The sequence below is a fragment of the Coregonus lavaretus genome (assembly GCF_964263955.1).
Source record: "Coregonus lavaretus genome assembly, chromosome: 7".
Taxonomy (NCBI): Eukaryota; Metazoa; Chordata; class Actinopteri; order Salmoniformes; family Salmonidae; genus Coregonus; species Coregonus lavaretus.
The window spans coordinates 44,634,293-44,645,705 of NC_139994.1; the positions used below are offsets into that span (position 1 = coordinate 44,634,293).

General features: G+C 42.0%; 1 protein-coding gene across 1 annotated transcript in view; it reads left to right on the top strand.

Annotated features, from left to right (window-relative positions):
• Positions 1-236: 236 nt before the first annotated feature.
• zanl (zonadhesin, like) overlaps positions 237-11,413 on the top strand; it is a gene marked incomplete at its 5' end in the record, with an annotated part of 39,810 nt that continues 28,633 nt past the window's right edge. The window contains 12 exons of the mRNA XM_084165801.1: positions 237-343; positions 3,909-3,934; positions 5,006-5,152; positions 5,588-5,853; positions 6,195-6,279; positions 6,395-6,550; positions 6,797-6,967; positions 8,659-8,756; positions 9,092-9,170; positions 9,315-9,698; positions 9,933-10,123; positions 10,804-10,933. Coding sequence (XP_084021927.1) covers positions 237-343; positions 3,909-3,934; positions 5,006-5,152; positions 5,588-5,853; positions 6,195-6,279; positions 6,395-6,550; positions 6,797-6,967; positions 8,659-8,756; positions 9,092-9,170; positions 9,315-9,698; positions 9,933-10,123; positions 10,804-10,933 — 1,840 coding nt within the window. The remainder of the gene's footprint in view (positions 344-3,908; positions 3,935-5,005; positions 5,153-5,587; positions 5,854-6,194; positions 6,280-6,394; positions 6,551-6,796; positions 6,968-8,658; positions 8,757-9,091; positions 9,171-9,314; positions 9,699-9,932; positions 10,124-10,803; positions 10,934-11,413) is intronic.

Genomic DNA, 11,413 nt, shown 5'->3' on the forward strand with positions numbered 1-11,413 from the left:
CCACTCCCTTACCCTCTCTCTCTTTACCTCCCTCCTCCCTCTCTCTTCACCTTCCACCCACCAGTATAAAGGTGATATGAGTCATAGCATTTCCAATACACCCCACTCCCTTCTTCACCTCCATCTTCTCTCTCTTCACCTCTCTCCTCCCCTCTTTTTTTAAACTTCTCCATTCCACCTGTAGATGTATAAAAGTACCCTGATCCATCAGATCGGCCTCACTCCCTGCTAACTAAATGGTTAGCCTGCTAACTCTAATGTTAGCCATGGGTAAATTTAAAACAACGATTGTTTTACTGCTGTTGATATGGGGGTACAGCGCAGTGGCTAACACAGAAGAAGGGTGAGTAACAGAAAGACTGAGATTTTAATATTGATCCATAAACAAGTGCTATGGTTGTGGACGTCTATTTGCATAATTTGAATGAATTGGTTCAGTATTCAATTGATTTGGGCATTATTATACATTATCAATATTTTACTGATAAGTATGCGGGCATCACTGTTACAGTGTTTGGATCATTTTACCAGCAAAGTTTTTGAAGGATTTTAATTTAGTTGGATGATTTGTAGATGCTTATTGTGAAGACATCATTGAGGGACATATAGTGTAGCTTATAAGGCTTTTGGGGGTACAGAACTATACCCAGAGCCAAGTATTTAGGGATTTTGGCTATTGAGGTTTATGAAGCATTTACATGACACTACAACATTATATGACAGCTATGTTAGTGCACCATTAACATTACATAGGAAATACACTGAGTGTACAAAACATTAACTCAATATTAGGAAGGTTTTCTTAATGTTTTGTACACTCTGTGTATTTAAACAATGCTATGTAACTGAATGTCTAGATTTAGAACAATATTCAGAAGTCTAAAAGTTGGCACAACTCTCTAAATACATGGCTATGACTGTACCCTACAATGTATTGTAGTCTGTTCTGGTGGAGCTGGTTTAAACAGCGGTGACTTTGGTTGATTGAATAATTTATCACTAGTGTCTCACAAGTTTCTGTGAATGGCTTGTTTCCTCTCAAGTTATTCTGAATTATTTTAAAACAGTATGGAATCACTTGTTTTTAATAATATAATAATAATATAATTAGTCATTTAGCAGACGCTCTTATCCAGAGCGACTTACAGGAGCAATTAGGGTTAAGTGCCTTGCTCAAGGGCACCGACAGATTTTTCACCTAATCGGCTCGGGGATTAGAACCAGCGACCTTTCGGTTACTGGCACAACGCTCTTACCCACTAAGCTACCTGCCGCCCTTTTTGATGCATTGATGCATTTCATTAATTATACTCTACTTGTACAGGATAGAAGATAATCTCTGCTGGTATATTTGATACTATGATTTCTTATTCTTTACATAGAATAAGGATAGATCATATTCAGTAACTTTTCTATTCATGATTAATCTAACTGTAGATTACATTGCACTAATGCACTAACTGTAAGTCGCTCTGGATAAGAGCATCTGCTAAATGACTAAAATGTAAATTGAAAATGTCATCTGAAACTCACTATTCACCAGTGTTGGGGAGTAGTGAACTACATTTAGTTCAACTAGTAATTTAATTACATTTTGCTGTAGCTTGGTGGTAGTTCAACTAAATTCAAATCTTGGTAGTGTTTTCAGTAGTGAATTACTTTTTTTGCCATCTAGTGGTGCAGCTAACTACTGTAACTACACACTACTTTTTTTTTATCCCTCTGACCTTCTGAGAACGAGAACGTTGCGTGATGGTCCCAAGGGTACTTTCACTGGGGGACCTTTGTCTAGTTCCCTGTACGTTCCCAGGACGTCACTGAGGACCATGTTATGACCTTTGTAGGACGTTCTCCGGACGTTCATTTTACTAGTCCTTAGGACATCGCATGATGGTCCCAAGGGAACGTTCTTTCGGAGACCTTTTTATAGTCCCCTTAGGACGTTGTGTCATAGTCCCCTGGAGGTTTGTCTAGTTCCCGGTTTGTCCCAAGGACGTTTTTAGGACATTATTGGGACGCTGTGTCATGGTCCCCTGGAGGTTTTGTCTAGTTCCCGGTTTGTCCCAAGGACGTTTTTAGGATGTTCTTGGGACGTTAGTCCCCTGGAGGTTTTGTCTAGTTCCTGGTGATGTCCCTGAGGATGTTTTTAGAATTTTCTTGGGAAGTTGTGTCATGGTCCCCTGAAGGTTTTTGTCTTGTGATGGTCCCAGGTGTCCCAAACCATTATAACTAAAGTAATGAAATGGTATGGGAGTTTGAGCCGATTTCCGCGGCCCTGTGTACATCTAATTAGCATAAAACAAAAGTCCCTATCAAAATCAGCCAGTTTAAGCTAGAAATATGTTTTTTGCATTGGATGCATCCGCCGATGTCGCACTCTCGCATCTGCAGTGAAAGGTGGCAAAGCTAGAGCGGTGTTTGTCATACCATGAGACATCCCAAAAATCGGTCTTCTCACTCAATCATCTGTAGCGTCCGAACGGTTTGGCCTACAAACTATTATGACCCCTCTTAAGGAAAGATGAGACTCTCACGTACACGGTGGCGTTTGCTCTCGGACCCCCACAAGCGTCTTGGGATTCGTCTTAAGTCAATACAGCCGATCTGCCAACTTCTGTCTGTAGCGTGTCCAGTCATGTGAAATCCATAGATTAGGGCCTAGTGAATTTATTTAAATTGACTTATTTCCTTAAATGAACTGTAACTCACTTTGCAAAAGAGCGCCATCTGAACTTCTATTTTAGTTATCTGACTATTCTCTCATTGATTTCATATAGTTATTTCAGCAATTTCAGTTTGGGTTTTCAGTATAGTTGTCTAATGTTGGCAGGGCATATTATTCTGTTTTAATGTTACTCCTGAATCACTATGATAAATGTAAAAGTTTTGCTTCAGTGTATTTTCAAGAGTTGAGATTTACTTTGAAGTACAAATTGTAGAAATAGGCCTACAGGTGAAATTAGTCACTGGATACAGACATGGTAGCATAGCAGGACAATTGGAATGTTGTGAGTTCAAATCCCAGGTGAGGACATGTTAAATAATAATTACTGTATGAATAAACATACACAATGTAATCAAGTGTGTCAAATATGTAAGTTGCAAACACTATGTTAAGAGTACTGTGTGTGAGAAAGAGCTGTGACTGAATCAGTGGTTCACCAATCAGGGCCTTGATGGGCTTGGAAACAGTAACAAGGTGTGATGTGTAATGAAACTAGGGTGCGTGTGATTTTTTATTTTTTTTGGGGGGGGGACATTTCTTTGCGACCATCAGGTGACGTCCCCGGGACAAACTGGGAACTAGACAACAACCCCAGGAGACCATGACACAACATCTCAAGAACATCCTAAAAACGTCCTCGGGATCCTCCCCAGTAGCAACCGGGAACTAGACAAAATCTCCAGGGGACCATGACACAATGTCCTGACGACTTTAGGCGACCATTTTGTGATGTCCCAGGGACGTCCTAACGACTCATTATTGTTGGCAGGGTAAAATATGGGTGAAGTAGGCAATAATTTCCTTTATTTTTCTGCATCAGACCTGCCTCATTTTCACTTTAAACACTTGTGTGTGCCTAATTCTCACGTTTTGTGTTTAATAGGATAAATTACACATTCTGACTTCAGAGTGATTTGTTCTTGCAATTTGTAGTCTATGACATTTCAGATTTAGATATGATAGATTGGATGTAGTGAATTACTTTTTCTAATTAACTTCAGTTAAGTAAGCTACATTTTTCTTAAAGGTGCTTTAGTGTAGCTTAACTTCTTCCAGTGTGAAGTAATTGGTTGCTTGGTAAACTATATTTTCAGAGTAGCTTCCCCAACACTGCTATTCACTTAGGCCTACCTCTTCATTTTCATATCCTGTTCTTATTTCGTTTTTTGTTTCTTTTACACAGCTATGAAAGAACAGTGAGAGATGCTGGTAAGTTTGTCATATAAAAAATACTAATTTGTTTTAATCTTGCACACATTCTGCCTAACTAATGAGGTGACAGTAGTAGCAGGGACCCACCCGGGGGCATATTGTTGTTCTATCCCACTAACACACCTGATTCAACCTATCAAGACATTAACACAGCTGATTCAACCTATCAAGAGCTTGATTATTAGATGTTTAGTTGAGTCCAGCGATTTAGTGTTGGGCTAGAACAAAGATGTGCACCCCACCCATGTGGGTCACATAATAGATACAAGACCAGAGGCTCAGTCAGTATTACCCAGCCATGTGATCCAGTCTGAGTCCCAAATGGCACCCTATTCCCTATAAAGTGGACCATGGGCTCTGGTCAAAAGTAGTGTACTATATAGGGAAAAGGGTGCCATTTGGCACACAGTCTCAGTCATCATTATGTAGTTGGGAACGTGATGGACTTTCCTCCTTTTACTCTTATCTTCCTATACCTATACATCTCCTCCCCTATACAACGCAACACGCTTATCACTACACAACCTGCTTACACATCACTAAACATGCGCGCACACACACACACCCTTCCTACAAGACAACGCAGGAGGGGGCCATGAAGTGAATAGTTTAGGGCCTGAGTGTTCCATAATGGTTTCCAAATGCATTACTGTTGATACGGTAGTCAGTGTTCTGTTGCCAACTTGTTGCGCAATGTCACCTTGACTTTGTAGCAGTGAGGACATTTACATTTACATTTTACAACACATGACAACCAATATGGTATAATGTTATTTAGCTATGACGATTTGCTTTGATCAGCCAACTGATCCATGATATTTGCCTTATTGGTTATATAAACGGACACAAATTCTTTACAGTAACTGACATTCAGTGATGTCAGTTGAGATCATGTGTTTGCTGTTATTTAATGTTCAATGATGTCAGAGATTTGGGTGCTACAGACAGTAGAACTTTCAGAGCCTTGCTCACTCTCCCTCTTTCCCACCCCTCTCTTCATCCTTATCTCACTCTCCCTCTTTCCCACCCCTCTCACTTCATCCCTCCCTCCATCTCTCTCTTTCACAGCCATCCTGACCTCCTGTGACTTTAACCAGGAAAGTGCGCCGTTCTGTCAATTCCAGCAGGACAGCATGGATAACAGTGATTGGACAAGACATAAAGGTGCCACCCCTACACCTGGAACAGGACCCCCTGGGGACTACCCTGATGGAAGTGAGTAGTGTTTCACCTTAAAACGCCCACCTGAAACATTAGACCATTCAATGATTGGTTCCCTCTTCTATCCATGTAATGGAAAGACAATGAGCTCCTTTGAGATGATCTACCTACCTGTGGTCATATCTCATATTGCCCGTCCAAGATCAAATAGAATGCCACGTTCCACGAGTCATGCTACGAGTCATGGTAGCCTGGATGCCAGTCAGTTTCTGTTGTCTTTGTTGTCACTATCGAGACAAGTGTGTCCTGAGAAGACACAAGAGGCTTTGTCCAAAATGGCACCGCTTGGCTCTGGTCAGAAATAGTAGACTATATAGGGAATAAGGTGCCTTTTCAGACACAGCCACAGTGTGGTTCAATGCTTCTCCATCATCTCCAAACCCCTCTCTCTTTCTCTCTTTTCCCTCTCTCTCTCCTTTTCTATTTCAGATGGTTTCTACATCTACCATGAGTGTGACAACGTGGCCAATGGGCAGAAGGCTCGTCTCCTCAGCCCAGCTCTCTCCTCCACCTCAACCCAGATCTGTGTCCAGTTCCACTACTACATGTACGGTTCAGACAACCAGAACCACCTGCGCGTGCTGGCCAAGCGGCCCAGCTCAGAGGATAAAGTCTGGGAGAAGACAGGGATCCAGAGCCCCTCCTGGCTTGGAGCTTCCATTACTGTGGCCAAACCAGCAGGACAGAGCCTAAACGTGAGTGTGTGTGTGTGTGTGTGTGTCTGTGTGGGTGTGGGTGTCGCTGGTTCAGATCTGGGTTCAGACCTGGGTTCAAATACTATTATAAAATCATTTTAAATACTTTATCTGGGATTGATTGATCTCGCCTGGCTTTATGGACCAAGAGCATAGTTCAAAAACTGCAACAGTATATATATATTTTTTATAAGGTTTAGGGAAAGTGGTTGCCTAGACACTAATGTTTATGTGTCAAGTTTTAACAAGTTTCACCTAAAGTTCAGATTAGTCAGGTCACAAGTGTCCATGTTTGTATTCTTCATATTAGCTGTACATTATCATATTAACTCTGTTTACAGATCGTGTTTGAGGCACAGCGAGGGTTCAGCGATTCATGTGACTCAGCCCTGGATAATATTGTCATCAGTGAGGGAGCTTGTCCTGGTACATACCTCTTTACTCTGTCTCCCTTCTTTCTCTCTTTCTCCCTTTACCTTTATACCTCTCTCTCTCTGTTTGTCTATACTTCTGTTTTGATCAATCCCATGTATTTCCACAGCCTGTCTTACTGGTTGCGACTTCGACACCTTTGATGAGCTGTGTAGCTGGGATGCCAAATCACCTACAAATCCTAAACTCTTCGGCTGGGAGCAATTCAATGGAGGGACTGAGACCCCTGGGACTGGTCCTGATGATGATTTCTCCAAACCAGGCTGTGAGTATCAGTATTATATCATTTTCACACTACTGAGCCGAGCAGAACATAGACATGCTGTAGGCTACTGGACTGGCCTGGTTACACATCCACCATAGTTGCTGGAATGGTACTGGAAAAGACCCTATGAAAAGAAAATATATGAGCCAGCCCAGTACAGTTTGGGTCGATATGACAGTGAAAATGCTCAAATCATGTTAGCACTATTAGCTTTCTGTGTCTAATTCTGTCCTTCTATTCCCATAGTCGGCAGCTATCTGCTGATGGACTCATTATATGCTGTCCCTGGAGAGAAAGTAGAGCTGTGGAGTCCCTTCACCTCCACCGGCTCCTCTGGCTGTCTGAACCTCACCTTCCATTACTACATGTGGGGAACTGCCACCACAATGAAGCTCCAAGTGCACGCTGTGACCTCAGGTAAGACCCAACAAGCCTACTGAAGGCAAGATAATAGAGGGCTTGCAGTCGCGTCACAAATCACCTAGCAACCGCACCAGGCGCCATGTTGGAAGACTGAAGTCGGGCGGCAGGTAGCCTAACGGTTAAGAGCGTTGGGCCAGTAACCCAAATGTCGCTGGTTCGAATCCCCGAGCTAGAATAAGGTTCAAAACAAAGAGAGTCGCACACTCCATATGTATAACCTCCCAGTAATTTATTGGGTATATCCTTGTTTACCATGGATTATATGTGTACCTATGTTAGCACATTAAAAGTCACACACAATGTATAAACCTATTACAGCTGGAGCAGGCCAACCCTGCTGGGTGTGCATGCTTCTGTTCCAGCCCAGCACTAACACACCTGATTCAATGTATCAAACCTAATTAGTTAATAATCAAGTGTGCTATTGCTGGGCTGGAACAGAAGTCTGCTACCCCCGTAGATCAGGGATCATTGGAGTGAGGTTGGCAACCTCAGGTATGAACTTTTTTTTGTTCACCTGAAATTATGCTTTAGTAATAATAGCCTACTTGTTACTAAAATGTCTAACCTTTACAGATGAGTTAGCTTACTTGTACACTTTGAAATAATTTGAAATAGTGTTGATTCTTTGAAGTTAAGTTTAAACTTGTTTTCATTGTTAACTTAACTATTATTCAAGATGAACTAGTGTCGATGTTGATTAATCACAGATCACAATCCTGCAATAAAGAGGGGAAGGGAATCTGTCTCTAATTTGTCTGTTTGTGTTGTATTCTCAAATGAACATGACCTTTTTGTTCAGTCATAAGCTCTCCAATTAGGTTTATTTGATTGTCACTATTTTTTCAGGATATCAGCCATGCGAACCCATTTTGCAGCTGAAAATGGCATGCAATGCCAATGCAGACATAGGCCTACAGCAGCGGCTCCCAACTCCAGTGCATAAGTACCCCCATCAGCACACATTTATGTTGTAGCCATGGACAAACATAGCTGATTCAACTCAGAGGACCTGGTGATTAGTTGACAAGTTGAATCAGGTGTGTTTGTCTGGGGCTACAATAAACTGTACTGTTTGGGGTACTCAAGGACCGGAGTTGGGAACCACTGGCCTACAGTATGATGGCATTAGCCTTATGGGCATTTGCAATGCACCCCCCTTGACATTGTGCATCTGAAGCAGAGAATAGCTTAACTCACACATTGTTTACATATTGTTCAGCTATATGTTCTCAACCTAAAAACGATTCGTTTTAGTTTTAGGCACTGTTATCATGCCGTTTGGGGTAGCCACTCAGCTGTTGTTGTCAGAAGAATTAATGCGGTGGTCTTCCAACATGGCCGCCAAGAGGCGTCGTACGTCAACTGCAAGCCCTCTATAGTCTAGTGTCTAGACAATGCTAAGATAGAGTATCACTACCACAGGAGGTTGGTGGCACCTTAATTGGGGAGGACAGGCTCGTGGTAATGGCTGGAGCGGAATTAGTGGAATAGTGTCAAATACATCAAACACATGGTTTCCATGTGTTTGATGCCATTCCATTGGCTCCGTTCCAGCCATTATTATGAGCCGTCCTCCCCTCAGCAGCCTCCACTGATCACCACTGCATTTTTAATTATCTTCCTCTCGCTCTACCTTTCTCCATAAACTCTGACCCCCTCTTCACATCACCTCTCACGCCCAGGAGGAAACCTTGGAGCCCCCATCTTCTCCTTGACAGGGAACCAGGGCCAGAGCTGGAAGCCTGCAGAGATACGCTACCTCGGCTCAGCTAACATGCAGGTAAACCAAGTAGGGCTTTATTCTTTATTTGGATCACCATAAAATGGCGCCTTGGAGACCGCTAGTCTTCCTGGGATCCCAAATTAACATTAGAACAGGGGGGAGAGACCAAAAAGGCTTTGCTTTTAAAGGCTCTTTGATATCAACCTTGAATCTGATTTTCAACCCTTCCTCCTAGAAGCACAAATGTGATTGTATATTGTGAAGAGTAAAGAGCTATTTGAATGAACCTTAACTTTTTTCCTTTTCTTTGAATGTTCGTGTGATGAAGAGTGTTTCGGTCACAGCCTACGGTTATGGTTGTGGTAAATATATCCCTTGTGTTTGTGTATCAGTTTGTGATTGTTGGCATTTACGGTGAGACCCCTGAGACAGACATCGCTATAGACGCTGTATGCATCACAGCCTGCACAGGTAAGGAATCATCTATGATCCGAGATAATATAGTATATAATCTATTGATGTCTTATGATCTTTGAAAACTGCTAGCCTCAGGAGTTTATTTGGTCTTCTGAAATTATCCTTTTGTATCTCATATGTTTTCCTTGGTTATTTCAGCTCCACCAACTCCCGGCCCAACTACACCAAAACCCTCAACTCCAGGACCAACTACACCAAAACCCTCAACTCCAGGACCAACTACACCAAAACCCTCAACTCCAGGACCAACTACACCAAAACCCTCAACTCCAGGACCAACTACACCTGGGCCATCAACACCAAAACCCTCAACTCCTGGGCCAACTACACCAAAACCTTCAACTCCTGGACCAACTACTCCTGGGCCATCAACACCAAAACCCTCAACTCCTGGGCCATCAACACCAAAACCTTCAACTCCAGGACCAACTACGCCTGGGCCATCAACACCAAAACCTTCAACTCCTGGACCAACTACACCTGGGCCATCAACACCAAAACCTACAACCACCAAACCACCAGGTGAGATTAACAGCCAATCAGATGATTTCATTCTCACAATCAGAATCAGACACCACTTTCTGTATTCTCACAAATCGATTAATACTGTCCTAATGTTAACCACTTGTCTGCCTTCCATCCCACCACACTCTCCCTCTTCTTCCTCTCTCTCCATTCCACTACCCCTCCTTTTCCTCTTCCTCTCTCCTTTGCCCCCCCCCCCCCCATCCTCCTCTCCCTCTCTTCTCCACATAGTGAAGTGCCCTCCCAATGCTGAGTACATAGAGTGTGGCCCAGCATGCATCCCCAGCTGTAAGGAACCCTCTACTAACTGCACTGGCTCCTGTATCAGCGCGTGTTTCTGTAAGCCAGGCTTTGTGTTCAAAGGCAGTCGCTGCGTCCCCATCGAAAAGTGTGGTTGTCTGGAGGGAGGTGACTACTATGAGGTATGAGACGATCTGGGATTTTTAGTCTGTGGTTAAAGATGTTCGATATGATTTAACACGACACAGTAGTATATACGATATAAATATGATTTGATTGTCTTGATGGGGATAACAACTACTATGAGGTATGAGACGATCTGTAATAGTCAAGATGTGGTCCATGACGTCCAATTTGGGAAACACTGTGATATACGATATTATTTACTATACAGTATACGATGCGATATGCAATGCGATATTTGAAACAATGCAATACAATACAATACTTGTATTGTCCAGAATGTCTACTGACATGGAAATTGATGTTGCTCAAGTCAGCACATCACAAATATACACTACCAGTCAAAAGTTTGGACACACCTACTCATTGAAGGGTTTTTCTTTATTTTTGTAATTTTTTACATAGTAAAATAATAATGAAGACATCAAAACTATGAAATAACACATATGGAATCATGTAGTAACCAAAATATATATTTTGATTTGTTGAACACTTTTTTGGTTACTACATGATTCCATATGTGTTATTTCATAGTTTTGATGTCTTCACTATTATTCTACAATTTTTGACTGGCACTGTACATTAAAAAGGATCAACAATGCAAGGAACACAAAACAATTCACAAATAAACAATGTTTATTGTCAAACAACATGTCTTTCCCTGTCTCTGTTGTTGTAGCCAGGAGAGATCATCTTTGGTGACGGCTGCTCCAAGCTGTGTCGTTGTGCTGGTAACTACACCCTGGACTGTGTGGACAACGCCTGCTCTCCCACGGAGGAGTGTCGCAACGGAGCATGCTATCCTAAAGGTGCGGTTTAGATGAGTTATCACAACTTGTAGAATGTTCCTTGAAATGTTCTTAGAATCAATAATAGTGATAAGGATAGTCCTTGGGAAACCCTTGGGTATTGTGCCTAGTTTGATTCCTAGCTATGCAACAAAGAGCATATATGATGTATGTATTATATAGGGCTAAGTACAAACCCTATTTCCATTATATCAGGCAATACCGGTTGAAAATTCTAACCCAATGCATCAAGGAAGACATTTGAACATTAGCTATGTTTCCATTAACGTGTCCATAGATTTTTTTTTTGTCGACATTTAGAACGTTTGCATAGAACTTAGATTCGACAATTGCCTGCCACGGTGTATTTCCAGTGAACTGTCTAAAAACACTTTTTTGCAAAAACCTAGAATGTCGACAAAAATGATGTGGTTGAAGTGTTACCGTTATCCTATTAGGCAAATTGCGCATTAATAAAGTCGCGATAGCCTAAATGCCCTG